This window comes from Poeciliopsis prolifica, unplaced genomic scaffold (genome assembly GCF_027474105.1).
Source record: "Poeciliopsis prolifica strain line A6 unplaced genomic scaffold, Auburn_PproV2 SCAFFOLD019, whole genome shotgun sequence".
In the NCBI taxonomy this organism is placed as follows: domain Eukaryota; kingdom Metazoa; phylum Chordata; class Actinopteri; order Cyprinodontiformes; family Poeciliidae; genus Poeciliopsis; species Poeciliopsis prolifica.
This window is the reverse complement of record NW_026562394.1, coordinates 2,777,323-2,794,395: the sequence shown is the minus strand read 5'-3', so window position 1 is coordinate 2,794,395 and position 17,073 is coordinate 2,777,323. Positions and strand designations below refer to the sequence as shown.

General features: G+C 37.6%; 1 protein-coding gene across 1 annotated transcript in view; it reads left to right on the top strand.

Moving 5' to 3' along the window:
- The window catches only part of lrch2 (leucine-rich repeats and calponin homology (CH) domain containing 2), a 42,807-nt gene extending 27,725 nt beyond the window's left edge, over window positions 1-15,082 (top strand). The window contains exons 18-21 of the mRNA XM_055043344.1: window positions 2,288-2,400; window positions 7,231-7,368; window positions 7,483-7,560; window positions 7,882-15,082. Coding sequence (XP_054899319.1) covers window positions 2,288-2,400; window positions 7,231-7,368; window positions 7,483-7,560; window positions 7,882-8,001 — 449 coding nt within the window. The 3' untranslated portion in view covers window positions 8,002-15,082. The remainder of the gene's footprint in view (window positions 1-2,287; window positions 2,401-7,230; window positions 7,369-7,482; window positions 7,561-7,881) is intronic.
- Window positions 15,083-17,073: the final 1,991 nt, after the last annotated feature.

The following is a 17,073-nucleotide window of genomic DNA, read 5'->3' as shown; positions in this document are numbered from 1 at the left end:
TATTTGTCTTACATCCTGCCTGCCTTTTCAGTCATTATTGCATTTCTTAGACACCAAGAACTGTGTCTAAGCAGAACAGCTGGTTTCAGACTTTCATCAGAATGTCTCGTAGCTCTTCCTTACTTGGGTTAATAAAACTGAGACGTCATCAGGCTCCTGCTCTCCCTCTTTTACAACTGACTCTTGGATCTGATCCAGGTTATGATTTAGTGACTCGCAGAGAGTCCCAGGGATGTTGCTTGAATCCTTTTGAGCTAAGATAACCGATTGAGACCTCAAATTTGAAATCCATGCATTCAGACTGTTTTACTTCTACTGAAGAACTTAAAGGTGCATTCACACCAAAAGCGTTTTGAGCGTCAGGCGCATCTGCTTTACATTCAGAGTCAATGTGGAGCGTCGGACGCATGTGACGCTCTTGCCAAATGCTCAAAACAGTTTAAATTACGCTGCGCTAGACACTCGAAACGCATTTGCTGTGAACTGATCAAAAGTGCACACACGACGGCCTTCGATGCGCCTCCTCTTAGACTTTGAATGTAAACCAGAAGCACCTGAGACTTGAAACGCTTTTGGTGTGAACACATCATAAGATTAAAATAATAACAAAAAAAATCTAACAAATCTGTCTTTCCCCTAAGGCTGCAACAGAAGGATTCTTAATGGAGGCTTTTGGAGGACATATTAGGGTTTTCATACCCCAGCAGGGGCAGATGTTGTGTAAGGAAAGGGTTTGAAGAACTTCTTGACTTCAGCTTTACTGGATGGAAGGAATGCAGCATGAAATCTTTCTTTTCCTTTTAATTTTATTAGATTACTTAAACTAAGTCCTTGTGATTGAGCCGCAGCTGGAGAGGAGTCAACATCTTGGCCCTCGGCTGTGGGGTCTAATGGAGGAATCCCACACACAAAGTACCGTCTTCTTTTGACCGGCTGTGATCTCTGTTCTCCTCTGCTGTTTGACTCATTTCTATCTAAACTTTTTCATTGAATAAAATGATTTTTTTAAAAATAAATCTGCTCAGGGAATAATTTTGGCACTATTTATTGATTGGGATAATCTTGAATTTCCCTCATTTTCTGTTGGATTTGAAGGACATGAGTCATCAAAACCTTCTGCAGATGTTGCTGTGCAAAAACAACAAACATGAAAATCCATCAAAGTCTGAATCAATTTCTGGTTTTCCTACAGGAAAACCAGAAATTGACATCATCTGGGGAATGCCTGATGTGTGCATCTCTAAGTATTGGGCAAATCCTACTAGTTTTTAAACTTTATAGATGTTCCAGTCCTTGTCACAACATTTTATGTTCAAACATAACTGTGAAATTGTTAATGGGCTGTTTTGTCTCATTGTTTCTTCAAACATGTCTGCAGCGGTGCAGATGATATTTTTTTAAAACTCTGCTCTTTTGCTGTCATGCTTTTAGGCTTATTGCTGTTAATGGCCAAAATGCTCTTGTTTTATCTGTAATCTGAAGCACAGATCAGCTATTTTATATCAGCAGAAAGAAGGTCAGATTTATTGCAAGCCAAACCAAAACTCTTTTTTTCTTAAGTGCTTGTGTTGGTATGGAATAGCGTTTTGATCCAAAGCCATTTGTGCTTTTTGTTGAGTTTCATCTGTCTACAGATAATGGTTTCCATTCTGTCTCTGGTTCTTCTGATTTAAAGTTGCATGTAAAAGGTTGACCTGATCACAGGCTCAGGTTGTTTATCAACCTTGTGCATTAGAGAAATTTTAACCAAAACTCTGAAGTTCTTCTTTTTCTTATATGTTGCATAATTATTCCATTGATATCCATAAATTGTTCAAATTAATAATATAATATGATATTATTCACACTTAGTTTATGTCAATGTCAAACCTGAACAAAAAGTCAAAAACAGTCGCATTATTATGTTAATAGATAAACATTCACCATTTCAGTCAATAACTATGTGGATGTTTGAAGAATAAGATGTTAGACGTAGTTTTGATTAGAGCTGATGAAATGTCATTTTAAACAAGTTTATAAGTGACAGGAATTTTCTCTTAACCTTATTACATCTGCTTTGTACATAATGTAAAATGTATTAGAAATATGCTCATCTATTTTGCAGATGTGTGTGAAAACCTGTTTACTTTCATCACCCTGTGATTCTCAGTCGATTCCAGACCTGCGTGTTGCTCAATCACTGCAGTTTTCTAGGAACTTTTACAAAAACATTTGAGCCTTGGACTTTGACGCCTTTCACTGTGTATCATCTTGAACTTGGAGCAGCGCTCTTTATTTGTCATTTCAGCCTTCACTCGTGGAGCCCGACAGGACATCAGCTCGACAGATCCCAGCTTCACCATGAGGAGGAAGATGGAGCATTTGAGAGAGGAAATGGAGCAGATTGGCCTTTTACGGCAGGTCAGAATCTTCCCGGCCTGTTTACGTTTTTCTAGTTCTCACGAGTCGATGAGTCATACGAAGAGTACGGTCTGCCAGATCCTGTTTGTGTTGCAACGTCTAGAGTTTTCTTAATTGAGCTGGAGAAAATGTACACTCAAACAGGATTTAACAGTGTTTATGTAACTGTGTGGGACAAATACTTTAGAAATTGAATGTGAATATGATCAGCGGTGCTCTAGTTTAGAGAGATGACTAAAAGAAATGCAAGTCTTTGAATACTTTTCAAAACGTTAGGGGAACAGAGATCCTATTTTTGACAATCATTTCAACAATCATCATTTGAAATAATTGGACAAACTGGTCAGCAATAGTATCAAATAACAACTTAGGATTGTTTATTGTTTGGATCAAGGTTTGAAGAACTAAGATTTTTAATTTTGTTAAAGGGAACGGAAAGCCTCTTCCAAATACCAAATATGGTCATAGGAAACTGGCCGACTTCCACTAAAGAGCAGCATTACCACAGAACTGCTTCAGACACCCAACCTGGTAATTCATCCACGGTGAGACGTGGATGAGTGAGCTTCTCTGGTTTTAATGGGAAGAGCTCCAGACAATGTCAGTAAGAGATAATTCATAAGAAAAAAAAATCAACATTAGTTACTTTGTATAGAGAAAATCAAAGCCTATGAAAGCTTTTCAGTAGAAAATGCATTTAAAAACGTCCAGATCATGACACAAATGAAAACAAAAACACAAAAGAAGGCTCAGAAAAAGAAAAACATTCATTAGTTAGATGAAATCCAGACCCAAGATATGAGCTTTTAAATATCTGGAGAAGACTTTAGGAAAAAACATATTAAGAACTTTTATTCATAACTGGAAGAAACATGGAAAACATGGTGTAATCTTCCCAGCACTGGAAACAAAAATTACTTTAAAGAGCAGATGAGACCAGAATATAATGAGTTATTCAGGAGTTCAAGTAGCCAGAATAACAAAGCTCACATTCCTCAGTTAAAGGGGCGGCGCTATGGAGAACGGACAGCTCAGAAACAAGTCGCACCCTGACCAGAAAATAAATAATGCCTAATTTCTTATTATGCCTACTTATTTCCAACGCTAAGCAGGTCAGGCAGCAGAGATGCGTTCATCTCTGCGGAGCCACAGTGAGGCTGGAACGAGCAAAGAAGGTCGCTTGGGGGCAAAATGCTGAACTGGAAGCGTAAACATTTCTCGAACAATCATCAGGGCACACCGGACCTCTTCTGCATCTCTCAAGCACAATCCCAGTCTGTCTTAAATGATAATGAAGTGTGTCATACCTCTGGGAACATCATTTAATCTTCTTGACATCTCAGTTTAAAATGAGAGAGTCTGGCAGGTAGAACAGCACCTGAATCCAGCCTGATGCATCTAATAAATGTCCGTAGAGGAATCAGCCGACGCATGTGTCCTTAATCAAAACCTGCATGCAAAGTTTGTGTTATTTCTTGCAGTTGCAGACACCCGGCGTTATGAGAAGGGCAGAATAAACTAGACTTTTCTGAACCAAAGCTTTTTGTTAAGATTTTTAACCAAGACTTGAGTTTAAGTATTTGGCTATATTCTGACAAATGTACCCAAAATATGTGCTGTAAACCTGACAGCTTCTGGAGTGTGACGATCAGCGCCTACGCTGCCATTTTTGATGTGGGCAACTTGAACCAGGAAGCCTACTTTCTGAAACACAATGTCAAGTCATGACTTTATGAATCTAAGCTCAAGCTTACCTGAGTTCAGAAAGACATGAACCTGAAAAGCTCTAAACAAGAACATCTCTAAAAACCAAAATGAAAGGTTATGTCTTATAATCCAATTTAGAAATTGGAAAAAATCCTTCAGTCTGGCTAAATTAAAGCAATTCTGCAAAGAAGATTAGAACTATATGTACATTGATTTACGTCCAGCAACGGCCAGAAGTGTGCCTTACGTCCAAATCATTTTCACACCGGTGCAGAGCTTGCTCAAAGTTGGCAGCACATCAGTGGGAGTGACACTTTTTGACAAGGATGCAACAAAAAAGGGTAGCTAAGAAGCCAACGCTCCACATGAAACACAGAGGTAAATCGCAGCTATTTGTTTTTTCTCTAATGAGAAAATCTGACTGTTTGGAACATTTGGAAAACATTTTCAATCTGGAAAAGAAGTGTTGAATCCAACCAGCAGGCCTGCATCACACCATGGTGAAGCATCTTAATGGAATCCAGGAGTTCGGCGACAACAACGCTGCCAGGAACAACGAGTGCTTTCACAACATCTGCCACGAGCATCGATTTCCTGTAATCCAATCACAGTTTGGAGATTATCAGAGTCATTTCTTAATCTGATGGACCGGAGTTTCACTTGCCAAGAATTTTAATGAAATGTCTTTAAAATTAGAACATGAAAACCTTTGACCGGCAGGTCCTTTAAGAAAAGTCAAAAAGCTGAGAAGATACCAGTTAGGATTTAGACCAGAGCTTGACATTTAGCATGAAATGAATAGGATTCACACAAATATCACTCCTTTTATACTTAGTAAGGAATCTTCCCATTTCAAATTTTCTAAACATTTGTGAAATCACATGCATTTTAACTAAACAAAAGAACGTAAACAGTCCGGTCCAATTAATCATTTTGACTTCCAAGATAATGGCACTTAAATTGGAAATAAGCAGATATAATCTGTCACTTGGAAGCACTTATAGGGTCTTTCCTGTATAGCCGGTAACTACGGCTCATTATACACACTTTTGTATGCCAGAGAAAAGAGATGTCTTGATATTACAGCACGCTTTTCACAGGGTATTGCAAGAAATTGTTTTTCCAAAGAAATGTATTGCTGGTGGTGATAACATAAATAAGAAAAGCAAAGTGTTTCAGGCAAGCCTTTTTCTGACAAGACAATTCCTGATAGAATCATATTTTGGCTCCATCCTTTGTAGGATTTTACCCAGATGAAGATTTTGTCATCGACGTTTCCATCTTGAATGAGCAGCTGACAATTGTGCAATAACTGAGTCGCTATCACAGTATCACATACCAACATTTGCGAGGAATGAAAACCATGGGAACAAGACCCACACACCCGCGCCGCGCCCCGCCCCGCCCTGCCATGAGATAACAGATGAAATCTTTTTGTTTTGATCTCAGATGCCGGAGCCGACATGCCATTCACCGCATCACAGATAGCAAAGATGGAAGCAACAAACTCGCCCTTTCTCGATTACCAGATTGTTACATATCATGAGTAGAACAAGAAACGCCATCAATGTCAACCAGTTCAAAAAGTATTTGTCCACATAAAGGTCTCTGACATATTCCTGACTGGAGTTGAATTGATTCCCAGTTTCACCTTTTTCTTTTCACTTTGAATCAAATCATTATATTTTTGAAAATAAAATGTCTCGTTATTCTTGTCCCAGGGAAAAATTGTGAGTTGCAGAGAGCTGGAGGTCACAGAAGAAGGTGGACAAAAGACACTATAGATGAGTTTTATACTGATAGAAGAGATGAATTGTGTCGAGATTATTGTCCAGAGTCAGTGAGCAATTGAACAAAGGTCCAAGTATTTCTTTCTGATTAATTAAACTTGTCAAAAAAAGAAGAAATGTTCATTTCTGTCAGTTTTGTCTTTGAACTTCCTGTATTGTTTGAAAAGGATCTTGCTCAATATGTCCACACAGACATTGAATTATCAATGAATGCCCTTCTAATCAACCAGTAGAAAAATTATGAATTTATTTAATTAGTTTTTGTTTCTATCACAGCCATTGTTTAAATATATTCGTTCAAGGTGCTCATTAACAAACTCACTCATTTCAGCCTCAAGTACAGTGAAACAATGAGGCCTTCGCATCTGTTTTTACATTTTTAAACTTTTCTAACTTTAACTTCATGAAATTTGAAGCTTAGTTTTACTGGAAACCAGACTTTTTTCATTGATTCATTATCACAAATGTACATCAGCAGTAAAATAGTACAAACATTTTTAAAAATGTCTCTTTCTAACATATTTGTTAGCAGCATTTCCTGTCCTTCCATGATAACGGCGGGTTGTGAGATAAGCCCAGATTTTCCAAACAAACACCAACTAAAATGTACTTTTTTGGTTTTGTTTTTGACAATCGGATCCACCCAACCGTGGTTCAAACATGCTGACTATTGTGCGTCATTCGGATGTCACAATAATTGCAGATATCAATCTGTGGCTTGTGAGTTTATCCAGTCTTTTTTTTTGTTTTCAATGCATGATCAAGTTGTTTCTGTAATGCACAAATCATCAATACTGTGAAGGAAACTCTAATTTGACATTTATGTTACAGAAAAATCTGCTTTCTGATGTAACCTTTAAACCTTCCCCTCACAAAATACATATGCAAATATATATTTTATTACGTGATGGTGACACTTTCCGACATAAATACTCTAGACACTTTTAGAAATAGTTGAAGATGGTCCAGAAGAGTTTAATTTTTTAGACATGTTCAAAATAATCCCAGAGGCGGACCAGCGGTCATCCTGAGACACTGAACCGTTGCGTCTCTGTCGTATTTAAGAAGCATATACAGTGACTTCTGCAAGAGGAATTGGAGGAGGTATTTCTGAATGCGGCTTCTGGACGACTGAAGCAGGTGGAAGCAGTTCGTTGTACAGAAGTAAAAACAAGGAATCCAAAACAGATTACTTGAGCTGAACCGTCTCTGTTTTTGAAGAGAATTTGTCCTGCATTCCCGTAAAACTCCCACGCGCTCAGGCGAACTTCACTCCGCTCACTTTTCTCTTTTTCAACATTTGACGTTTTTGTGTCATCTTTAATGTGTGCAGAACATTGAGTCCCGACTGAAGGTCCTCCTTCCAGATGATGTGGGTGCGGCGCTGATGGATGGAGTGGTCCTCTGCCATCTAGCCAATCACATTTGTCCCCGATCCGTTGCCAGCATTCATGTGCCGTCACCTGCAGTAGTAAGTACTCCAGATTCAAATGGATTATTTGCTCTAAACTGCTGCATTTAGAGAAAATGAAACAGTTGAATGTGTATTCTAAACAACTAACATGATTAATGTTGTGGCTTCCAGCCAAAGCTAAGCATGGCAAAATGCCGCAGGAATGTTGAAAACTTCCTGGAAGCGTGCAAGAAGCTTGGAGTTTCACAGGTAACACATTTTTTTACTTTACATGTTTTCACTCTCTATTTGTTTAGTTTTGTAGGATTTATGACTAAGTGATAACAATCATTGACTATGGAAGATAAATGATAAAATAATGACGCTGCCTATAAGAGGCCTACAAGTTTTTTTATGCACTTGTCATTCAAGCTTCCTGCAGCTGAGACTCTAATGTTTTTCCCCCAAAGTGCAATTTGTCATTTAGGAAAATTTCTCTGACAAATACGTCTCCGTTAAGTGAGTGTTGCTGCAAAGTGACATCAGTGGTTTTGCCAGCGGTGGTGATGAATGATCTCTCTGTTAATCCAGGACAAATTGTGTCTGCCGCATCACATCTTAGAGGAGCGAGGTCTGGTAAAGGTCGGCGTGACCGTCCAGGCTCTGCTGGACCTGCCCACGTCAAAGTCCACTCACTTGTCCTCCATTTGACCCGGAGAGTAAATGCTGCTTATATCCCGCAGTGATGAGCCCATATCCACACTGCCAGGGACTTAGGACCCCTGTTTTTGGGGCGAGGACTCTGTGACTTGTGGCTTTGTGACCGTCTGCTTCTGCCTGACTGAAATAGGAGACGGGATTACGCAAAATTTCTCCTTAAATGAAGTCTGTCGTCAATCGGCTCCAGTCCAACGCATTATCACATGTTTCTTGATTCCTGTTCCTGGGCTGAGAATGGATTTATAACATGACGATTCCTCAGCTGCACTGTTAACCTGGTCGCAAAGACAGATGTGACCATGGATAAATGAGAAGAGCTTACCTCCCTCTCAGCTGTTACCACCAACTCTGCAAGTGCCACTACAGATTGGACATCCACGCTGTTATAGCACAGTGTGGCAAAGAAATAACAGACATAACTCACTGTTTCACTTAAGAAGAAGACATTTTGATTTTTTTTAAACAAAATGTTTCATTGGTTTTATTAGTTTTTTTTCTTCTATTTTTGCCATGTTCTTATGTCTTAAACCCTGAGTCAGGAAAACGGCTGCCATGAACTTTGGACTCTGCTTTTTCTTTCTGAGATCAAGCTCAGGTTCCAGCAGGATTTGGTGCTGTTCTGTAGAAAACCAACAACAAATGCTGAGGTTCTGATTCTTTTCTGCATCTTTAAATGGCTGCAAAAGCCATAATTTATTTTGTACTGAAGCTACAATGCTTAGTGTTTCCATACACCTTTTTTCCACAATTTGTCCTCAACAAACTTCTTTGTATTTTATTGTTTATTTATGAGATGGACCAAAATGCACCAAAGTAGGGCATAATTTTGAGTTGGACAGAAACTAATAAATAGTTTTTAAAATGTTTGACAAGAAAAAAAAAATCTTATTTTAATGTTGCAATGATTAGGAGAAATATTTTTTTGCTGTATTTCTGTTGATCCTTTTCAGCTTTCTGTGCTTTCTCTGTGGAGGTAATTTGCTCAGGGTCGTGTGCAGACATAACTTTAAAACTTTGGATATTTTTTCAGAACCTAACCTGCTTTAAAACCTCTCCACTGACCTGTCTGCTGTGCTCCTTGCTCTCCCTGATGCTGCTCAGCCTCTAATGTTCTCCAACAAACCTTTGAGGTTTTCACAGAGCAGCTAAATTTACACTGACATTAAATTAAACCCATATGGACTCTATCCACTGGATTCTGCTTAGTACTATCATGATTAAATACGACATGAACTCTCTGAAGTTTTCTTTTCACTAAAAAAGAAAAAGGCAGATCTTTTCCCTTTTTTTCCATCACATAAAAACTCAATAAAATAAGTTGAAGTTTGTAATTGAAATGCGATAAAATGTGAAAAAGGTTATATATACAGTATATATAATTTCTATTTTTTGCAAGGCACTGTATTTTGCTTGCAAATGGGGTGACATTTTTGACCACTGTGATTATGCATGAATGGTCCTTGCCAAGGCGTTTCTAATGTACATGCAAGTTCATGTGTTCCTCAATGTTTAAGTATCTGATTGCCTGTTATTTTTGCTGATTGCCTGTTATTTTTGCACACAAATCAGTCTGGAGTCTTTTTTTTAAATATTGTTTTTCTGACCTCAATTGAAAAATGTTACCAATGTTAATGTTGTTGCTGCTCAGAGATCCTCCTGCAAATCTCCCGCTCTGAAACCGCGTACAGCAAGGCAGCTTGCTGTACGCGGTTTCAGATCTACTTCAGTGAAATGTATTTGGTGTGATTATTTAATCCTTTTACTTGTTGTACGTGACATCGTAACCTCTCCAAGTTGTTCAGGTGCAGCAGAACATTTGTTTCTGATCAAACATCACAATAAGCTGCTAGCCAACACACTGATTCCTCTGATTGGTTGAACTCTTCCAGCAGTTTGAGGTTCAGCTCACCTGCAGCTGGAGAAACCTGCCTGACAAATCTAAAGGGAAGAATAGCTTTTGATCGTAGCAACACCTCAAAACATGAAAATAGCCTGTTATTTTTGCACACAAATCAGTCTGGAGTCTTTTTTTTAAATATTGTTTTTCTGACCTCAAGATATATATGCATTTGCCATATATATATCCACCACACAAGCCTGAATAAAGCATTTATAGATTTAAAAAATGTAATAGACTCAAAAATTACGGATGCAGGCTTTTTGTATTTACACCAGGATGTCAAACTTTGCACCCATAGTTTCCTGTCATCTCAGGAAACAAATCAAATGAGCATATATTCAAAAGTGTTTTCTTTTTTCTCAACATGTTTGATAAAACAGAATCCTTCTTTCACATTGGGAGTTGCATGCCTTTGCAGCAACATGTCTTAACTACATGATAGCATTCCCTCAGGCACAAGTGGTGCAGTGTTATTTGGAAATAATTGGTGCATCATGATGCAAATAAAAGAAATTACCTTGGAAAATGAGGTCATCTACAGGCACTTGTTAGATTAAATTACTGCCAAATTAAGTAATGCATGAATTATTGTAATTGCAAATGCTGGATTCTGAGAAAAAGACTGTGTGGCAAGTTTAACAATGTGTGGAAACCCCAGAAATGTTTTGAACACTACGACACTGCATTTAAGTGCAGTTACTCAGTGAGGTGGGATTAAAAAAGAAATTATCACCACAATTATAGGGACCAAAATAATTTCTAGAAATAAAGAAAATTGAAGCATTTATTATTGTAAATGCTTAAGTTTATGCACACAAATTGACCACTTTGAGACATTTTTTCAAAAGGAAAAGCCATTCCAACAAGCCAGATTTGTTTTCATTTATGTAAAGGAAATGATATCAAAGTAGCTGTTCCTCAGTATTTTCCTATTTCTACAGTCAACTGGTTGCTCCAGTTTCAAAAGGGACAGAATAAATTTGAAAATGGCTTCCCAGGAAATGGTGGGAATGTCTTTATGAGGCACTGTGTACATGTTTACCTGTGGACAGATCCGTGTGTATGTACAATTATTTTGAACCATAATTAGAACAGTGTTGCACACGTTGTTCTCATTATGGTCATTATGGTTTCATTACCTCAGTCAAATAGAAAATCTGATATTCTCTAGTGCCACGTTGATTTTCACCTTCAGCATCACCTGATTAGCTAATTCCATCAAATGTTTGCAACTAAAACCACACAAAACCCCCCAAAATGTTAGAAAGCAAAGAACTGCTTTGATATTGAGTGAAGATGTAGCAAATCAGTTTTCTAAATCTCTAATGTTGAAGAGCTTCAGTTCCTGAAAACATGTGAGGATTGTGTTCCAGTATTCACCATCAGAGCATCAAAAACCTGGAATATTGTGCCTTAATTGAGGGGTATTTATTATTTATTCCTTTATTTATATTTTTTATCAGTTAAAATGTACTTTTGTTGTTTTTCCTCTAATATCTTCATAATACTCAGAACTATTCAGGGGAGCCTTTGGATCTAAACACAGTTGAAATTCATATTACACTCTGCAAAGATACATAACCTGTTATTCATTGTTTTCACTCAAATCACAGTAAAATGTTTCTGTTTAACATCAGGTAGGATTACCAGAAATATTTCTGTTTGCTAATTATGCAAGTAATGAAAAAGATATTTTTTATGTAGTTTACATGCATATCGATTGATTTAGCTCCAAGCTGTTTGACTTGTTTCAAACATTTCGTCTTGCAAATCCTTCGACTCGGTTCTGTCAGTAGTTTCAACTGACTTTCTTCCACACAACTTTTAACTCTGAGGCTTGTGATACTTGATAGTTGAGTGGCCAGAACTCGTTTCACAGTCAAGAATTACACATTTATCAGCTTCAGGCAACGTCGGCTTTTGCTTTTGTTCTGCAGAACGGTTCTCCTGCAGACATCTTGCCTGATTTTAAACCTGTTATGACGTCATGTTGGCTTATCAGACTGTTTAAAGGTGAACTAATCTCGACATATAAACTCCTGAAATTGATGAGAGTAAGAAAAACATTCTCCAAAAGCATTTTCTCTCATCATTCTCACATTTAGCAAACAGAACTCATTTTGGTCATCCTAACGTAACAAAGACTGATGTCAGACAGCAAGAAAAATGTGTTTTGTGCATGCAATGGTTTTTATTTTGGCTTTTGATTCGGATGCCAGTCATATTTGCCCTCTCAGACAGTTTTGGGGTGTTATTAGTTCCACACATTTGTGTCATTCACTGTGTCTAACAATTTGTAAAATAGTAACAGTCAGCAAACAAGCAAATGCAAAAACACCCACAGTTTCCTGTCGTCTTGGGAGAAAAAAGTGATTCATTATGTCTTGAGCTGGTGTGATGTTTGTAGAAATTTCCATCTTAAATGTCTGGTTAAAAAAAGAGAAAGATTATGCTTTGCCACAGCTCTTCCTATCATCACACAGCAGGTTCATGTGCATTGAAAGTCCTTTTCTTCTACCTGGAGCTGTATATATACAAAACAATGCAAAGCATCCTGTTTATCATACATATGGAGAACACAGAATCGCTTTCACTTTTCCAGTTTCCGGCTTAATCTGTGTTATGGTTGTGTGAAGTCCCCCAAGGACACTTTCTTTAGCACAGTTTGAGTAATTCCTCCCACTGCATACAGTGAAGTTGTTGTGTCATCATTGAACTGATGAAAAAATTGATAAGATTATAAACTGTAGTGTTTTATAACACTATGTCAAAGTCTCAGCTCTGCTAGGTCATGCAAAAGGCTTTTATAGCACAGGAAAACGATGTGCAGCTATGATTTATACTTCAGTTGTGTTGCCTTGCGTGTCGCCCATCATTACTTATTTAAAATGTATATGTAATAATTGCTCATGATGACACTACATAGTCACCATTAAATTGTACTTGTGTGTGAATAGGATTAGCAATGATTTTCACAAAAGGTATAATCACCTGTCAGACACAATTTAGTACAATTAATTCCTGCAGACAAAAAGAGAAAAGTGTATAAGCTGCTTTGAAGTGCAATTACATGAAAATCTTTCCACAATGTTTGAGGGCAGGACTGGGGCAGAACTTATGTCTGCGTTTGTGCTTTTCTTTGTTGTAAAAGATGACTCATTACTTTTCTCTGTAAAGCACATAACAAGGTGTGTCACAACACTGAGGTGCTTGTGTTCCTCTGTTTTTTCTATGTAGTTATGAATCGTCACTTGCTGGTACATGCAGTTTGATCCATCTAATACAAAATGTTTTGTGGCACAGATTTCAAATTGCAGAGTCTTGCTTAGTATAGCTTAGCTCAGTTTCTCTCTAATGGTGTCTTGCAAAATTTATGTTTTAAACACCATTTTTTGTGATTAGTTTTGACTTCCACGTCACATATTCACATATTTGTGAAGTGGAAGCCAAACATAAACAGTGTTGTCAAAATTTCTTAAAAATAAAACTCTGAGTCAGTACTTTCCCGAACCCACTTTTTCTGCGATTACACCTGCAAGTTTTTTGCGACCAAAGGAGCAGAATGTAAATGGACTCTGCACTTTGTAGGATATTTATTAAAAAAAACAACTTTAGGCAGCATGTATTCATTTATTTCCATCTCATAATTATTTGCTACATTGTGTTGGTGCATCCCATAAAATCCAATTTGACTGAAAGTGAAATGATGATATTTGAATTCCTTTTTGCGTTGTAGAGCTTAAACAGGTGAAATGAAGCTTTTTTCTAACAGTTGCATTCGTTACGGTGGAGTGGAAACAGTAACGAATGAATTGTCATCACCTTATCTGATTGTTGGACATAAAAACAAAGTCAGTTGTTGCTTGTATGGAAAACTTTCATCACTTTTTCAAATGTCAGAGAACGAGACATGCTGGTGATTTGCACTGATGCTTACCCAACCGTCTTCCACTCGCTCTGCAAAATCACAAACATGCTGTTCATGCATTCCTTTCTGTACTGGTAAACATGCTCTCCGTGGTGATCGCCTTAATCGTATCAAAAACTGCTGTACATCTGTGGGTTTAGTTGTATGTTGCCAAGATACCTGTATAAGTGTAGGTTCATAATAAGGCTTGTTGAAAGGAGAAATGCAAACTCTGGGATGGTTTTGCAGCTGTAAAGATGGCTAGTTTTGCGCAGGTTGTAAAAGAAAAACAAACAACAATGATAAATGTGGTTTCCAAATGCCAGACAAAATTAACATGACCTTTGTTAGAAACGACAGAAAGTATTCGAAAAGGTCGATTGTTTTTATTTTTGCATGTACTGACAAGTACTAAACAGTTTAGGAAACAATGGGACACTAAGACAAAACTCTGAAATTTCAGACCTCAAGAAAGCAGCTTCACTCAGAACAAAGACTCATTATTTTTGCACTTCCTTGAAAAACACGTGTTTAAATCATGGCCAGCAGTGACTGGAGAAATGTAATGACTGATAAATGTCTACTTTGACTCCTTCACACATAAGGTTTTGTTTTTAAATGCATGCAACGTGGAACGTGGAAAAAAACATCTACTTAATCTGTACCATCGCAATGTTTGGCACTGGGCTTTTTGTTGTAAATCAGCGTCATTTAAGGCTCTGGCTCGGATTCTGTAGGCAGAAAAATGAATCCTGCTTTAAAGAAAGGTTGAGATAAAATATGGCAACTTCTCAAAGATCAAAGCAACTTTTATCACATCACTTCATATTTTGTACTCATTTCTAAATTGCAAGAGGTTTGGGTTCAGGTTCACACATTTTTCCAGCAGCTTCCGCAGAACAAGCTGTAATTTCAGTAATATGAAGAAAACAGAATTAATTGTTTTGGTGCTAATCTATTAATAACTGATAATTCTATGCATTGAGTTCATCTTTATCAACTTAATTTTTTTTTTCTATATCATTTTGTGATTTAACGAATCGCGTGGATCCATAAGTGACAGAGTGAGTCACGTCTGAATACTACACTGCCAAGACAAGTCAAACTTCATGTACAAAAACCTTTTTCTATTAAAAATCTGATGCATGCAAGACAACTGAATGACTAACAGTGAACCTCTGTAAATATGATCTGTATAAAAATCCAAGGATTTCTTAAAACAATTCATGTCGATGTACAAATAAATCAAACTCTTTGCAACCTCAGGTTATGAGTGTCTTTATTACACACGGCACTGTGTCTGGGTTATAAAACAACTTCGAAAAACCATCATAAAAATCTAGTTGGTAATTTATGAAGGAACTACAGCAGCCTTTGAAATCATTTGTGGTTGTTGGTGTCAAACAACGTCTTACATGCAAACCATATAATGAATGATGACTTATTATGGGGTAGTCTTGGCTCAGCATGGCCTCTTTTGAACCTGTTAAAATATTTGCCTCTCTGTTTGTCTTACACTCACCAGCACATCTGCTGCCAAGCCCTTATGGTGTGATATAAGCTCTCTCTTATAACCATTTCTGTGTTGGAGCATATTTCATCCATCCTTTTGTGGGAGCCAGCCAACTCGTTTCTATAGCTGTTCCCTGGAAACAATGGGACTCCTTCAGAGGTTTGAGACTTGTTTGGTATCTCCTTCCTGTTAAGGGCCTCTGAGCTCATATGAACTGTAGGGATACTATTAGTGGAAACACGTTACACACACAGTTGGAGACAACAAATACTGTACATTATGTACATTATGTGCATAAGCTAAATTAAATCAAATCAGTTCATATATTAAATGTTTTTTTTAGCCATTTTATTGGCGGCGTACAGACAGGAGGAACATCCTCCCATCGATTGGTAGTTAGAGATGTTGATCAATCCCAGGTGAGGCTCGGCTCTGCTGCCTCACCAGCTTCGCTTCTGAGGATTTAAATGGGACAATGCAAAATTTCAGCGATTTTGAAGAAAAAGAAATAATCAGAATTGGTTAAGCTGAATGAAAAATAGGTACTTTATAACTTTATAGAACTGTTCATGAAACAGAAAACTCTGATTTGGTTTTGGTTATATCTGTAGCTTTGGTTTAGTTCAGCATTCTTCTGGTTCTGTTTGGGGCCTGTGTTGTTTTCAGATCATTCTGTGGATTTCTGATAGCATCTCTTGTCACTTATATGTGGACACGATTCAATATTAATTGTCCTAAAAGGTTTGGTAGAAGAATTTTGTTACACACAAACATCATCAAAATCAAAACAGCAGAATCTTTCCTGTATATTTTCAAAAATATTTCTGCAGGGAATTCTGTCGAAGTCTATAGACAAATTCACAAAACCAAACATTAGCACACCTTCTGGGCAGCAATTCACTGTAAATAAAACAGGTGAGCAATCTCACCACACATTGAAAAAAAAAAAAACTTGCGGTGACATTCTGCCTTTGAACTAAACTTGAATACGTGGTTATAAAAAAAAACCTGCCAAGACTTGACATCCTGGTACCAAAAGAACTGGGACATGGTGACATCATACATTTCAGTTTATGACCTGCTTACCAGCAGAAAAAAAAAGTCTTTACAAGGAAAAGTGGAAAAAAACTGAAGTGCCTGCAGGGCAGGAAATCCAATAACATTGAATAATAATAATAATTGTATTAATAATTATAAGAACCACCACCGGATGATGGAGATTTAGGAAATGGATGTTCAGTTTTATTTAAATCTTAAATTTCTTACAATAAAAAATGGGGGAGAGTATTCTCCGTGGGTTACTTCGTGATGATCCACGCATTCACGTGGAAATGGATGCATCTTCTCACTTGCCTCTCAAATTTTGGACCGCAAAATACTCGACTGAGGTCCAGTATTTCTTATATTTTAAGGCAGGCTTACAAGAAGTCTAAAACAACTACCTGTCAGCCACTTACAAACCGCAATCTGACAGGTTTACCTCAGTTCCCTGATATACTGTGGAAATTCACATGCATTCCTGTCATAGAGCCTGTGGGAACTGGCGAACTTCTTCTTCTTTTTTTAAATCTTCAACAAAGTCATTCCACGCACAAACTGCGTGTCATTTAACCTTAGTTGTAGCTTTATGGAAATTTGTTGGTGTTTACATAATTTGTCTTAAAGAAACAATCGAGAAAAAACATTAAAAACGACTGGAGGAGACACTGGCGCGCTCTTTCCCTGACGCGCACCTGGCGCGCG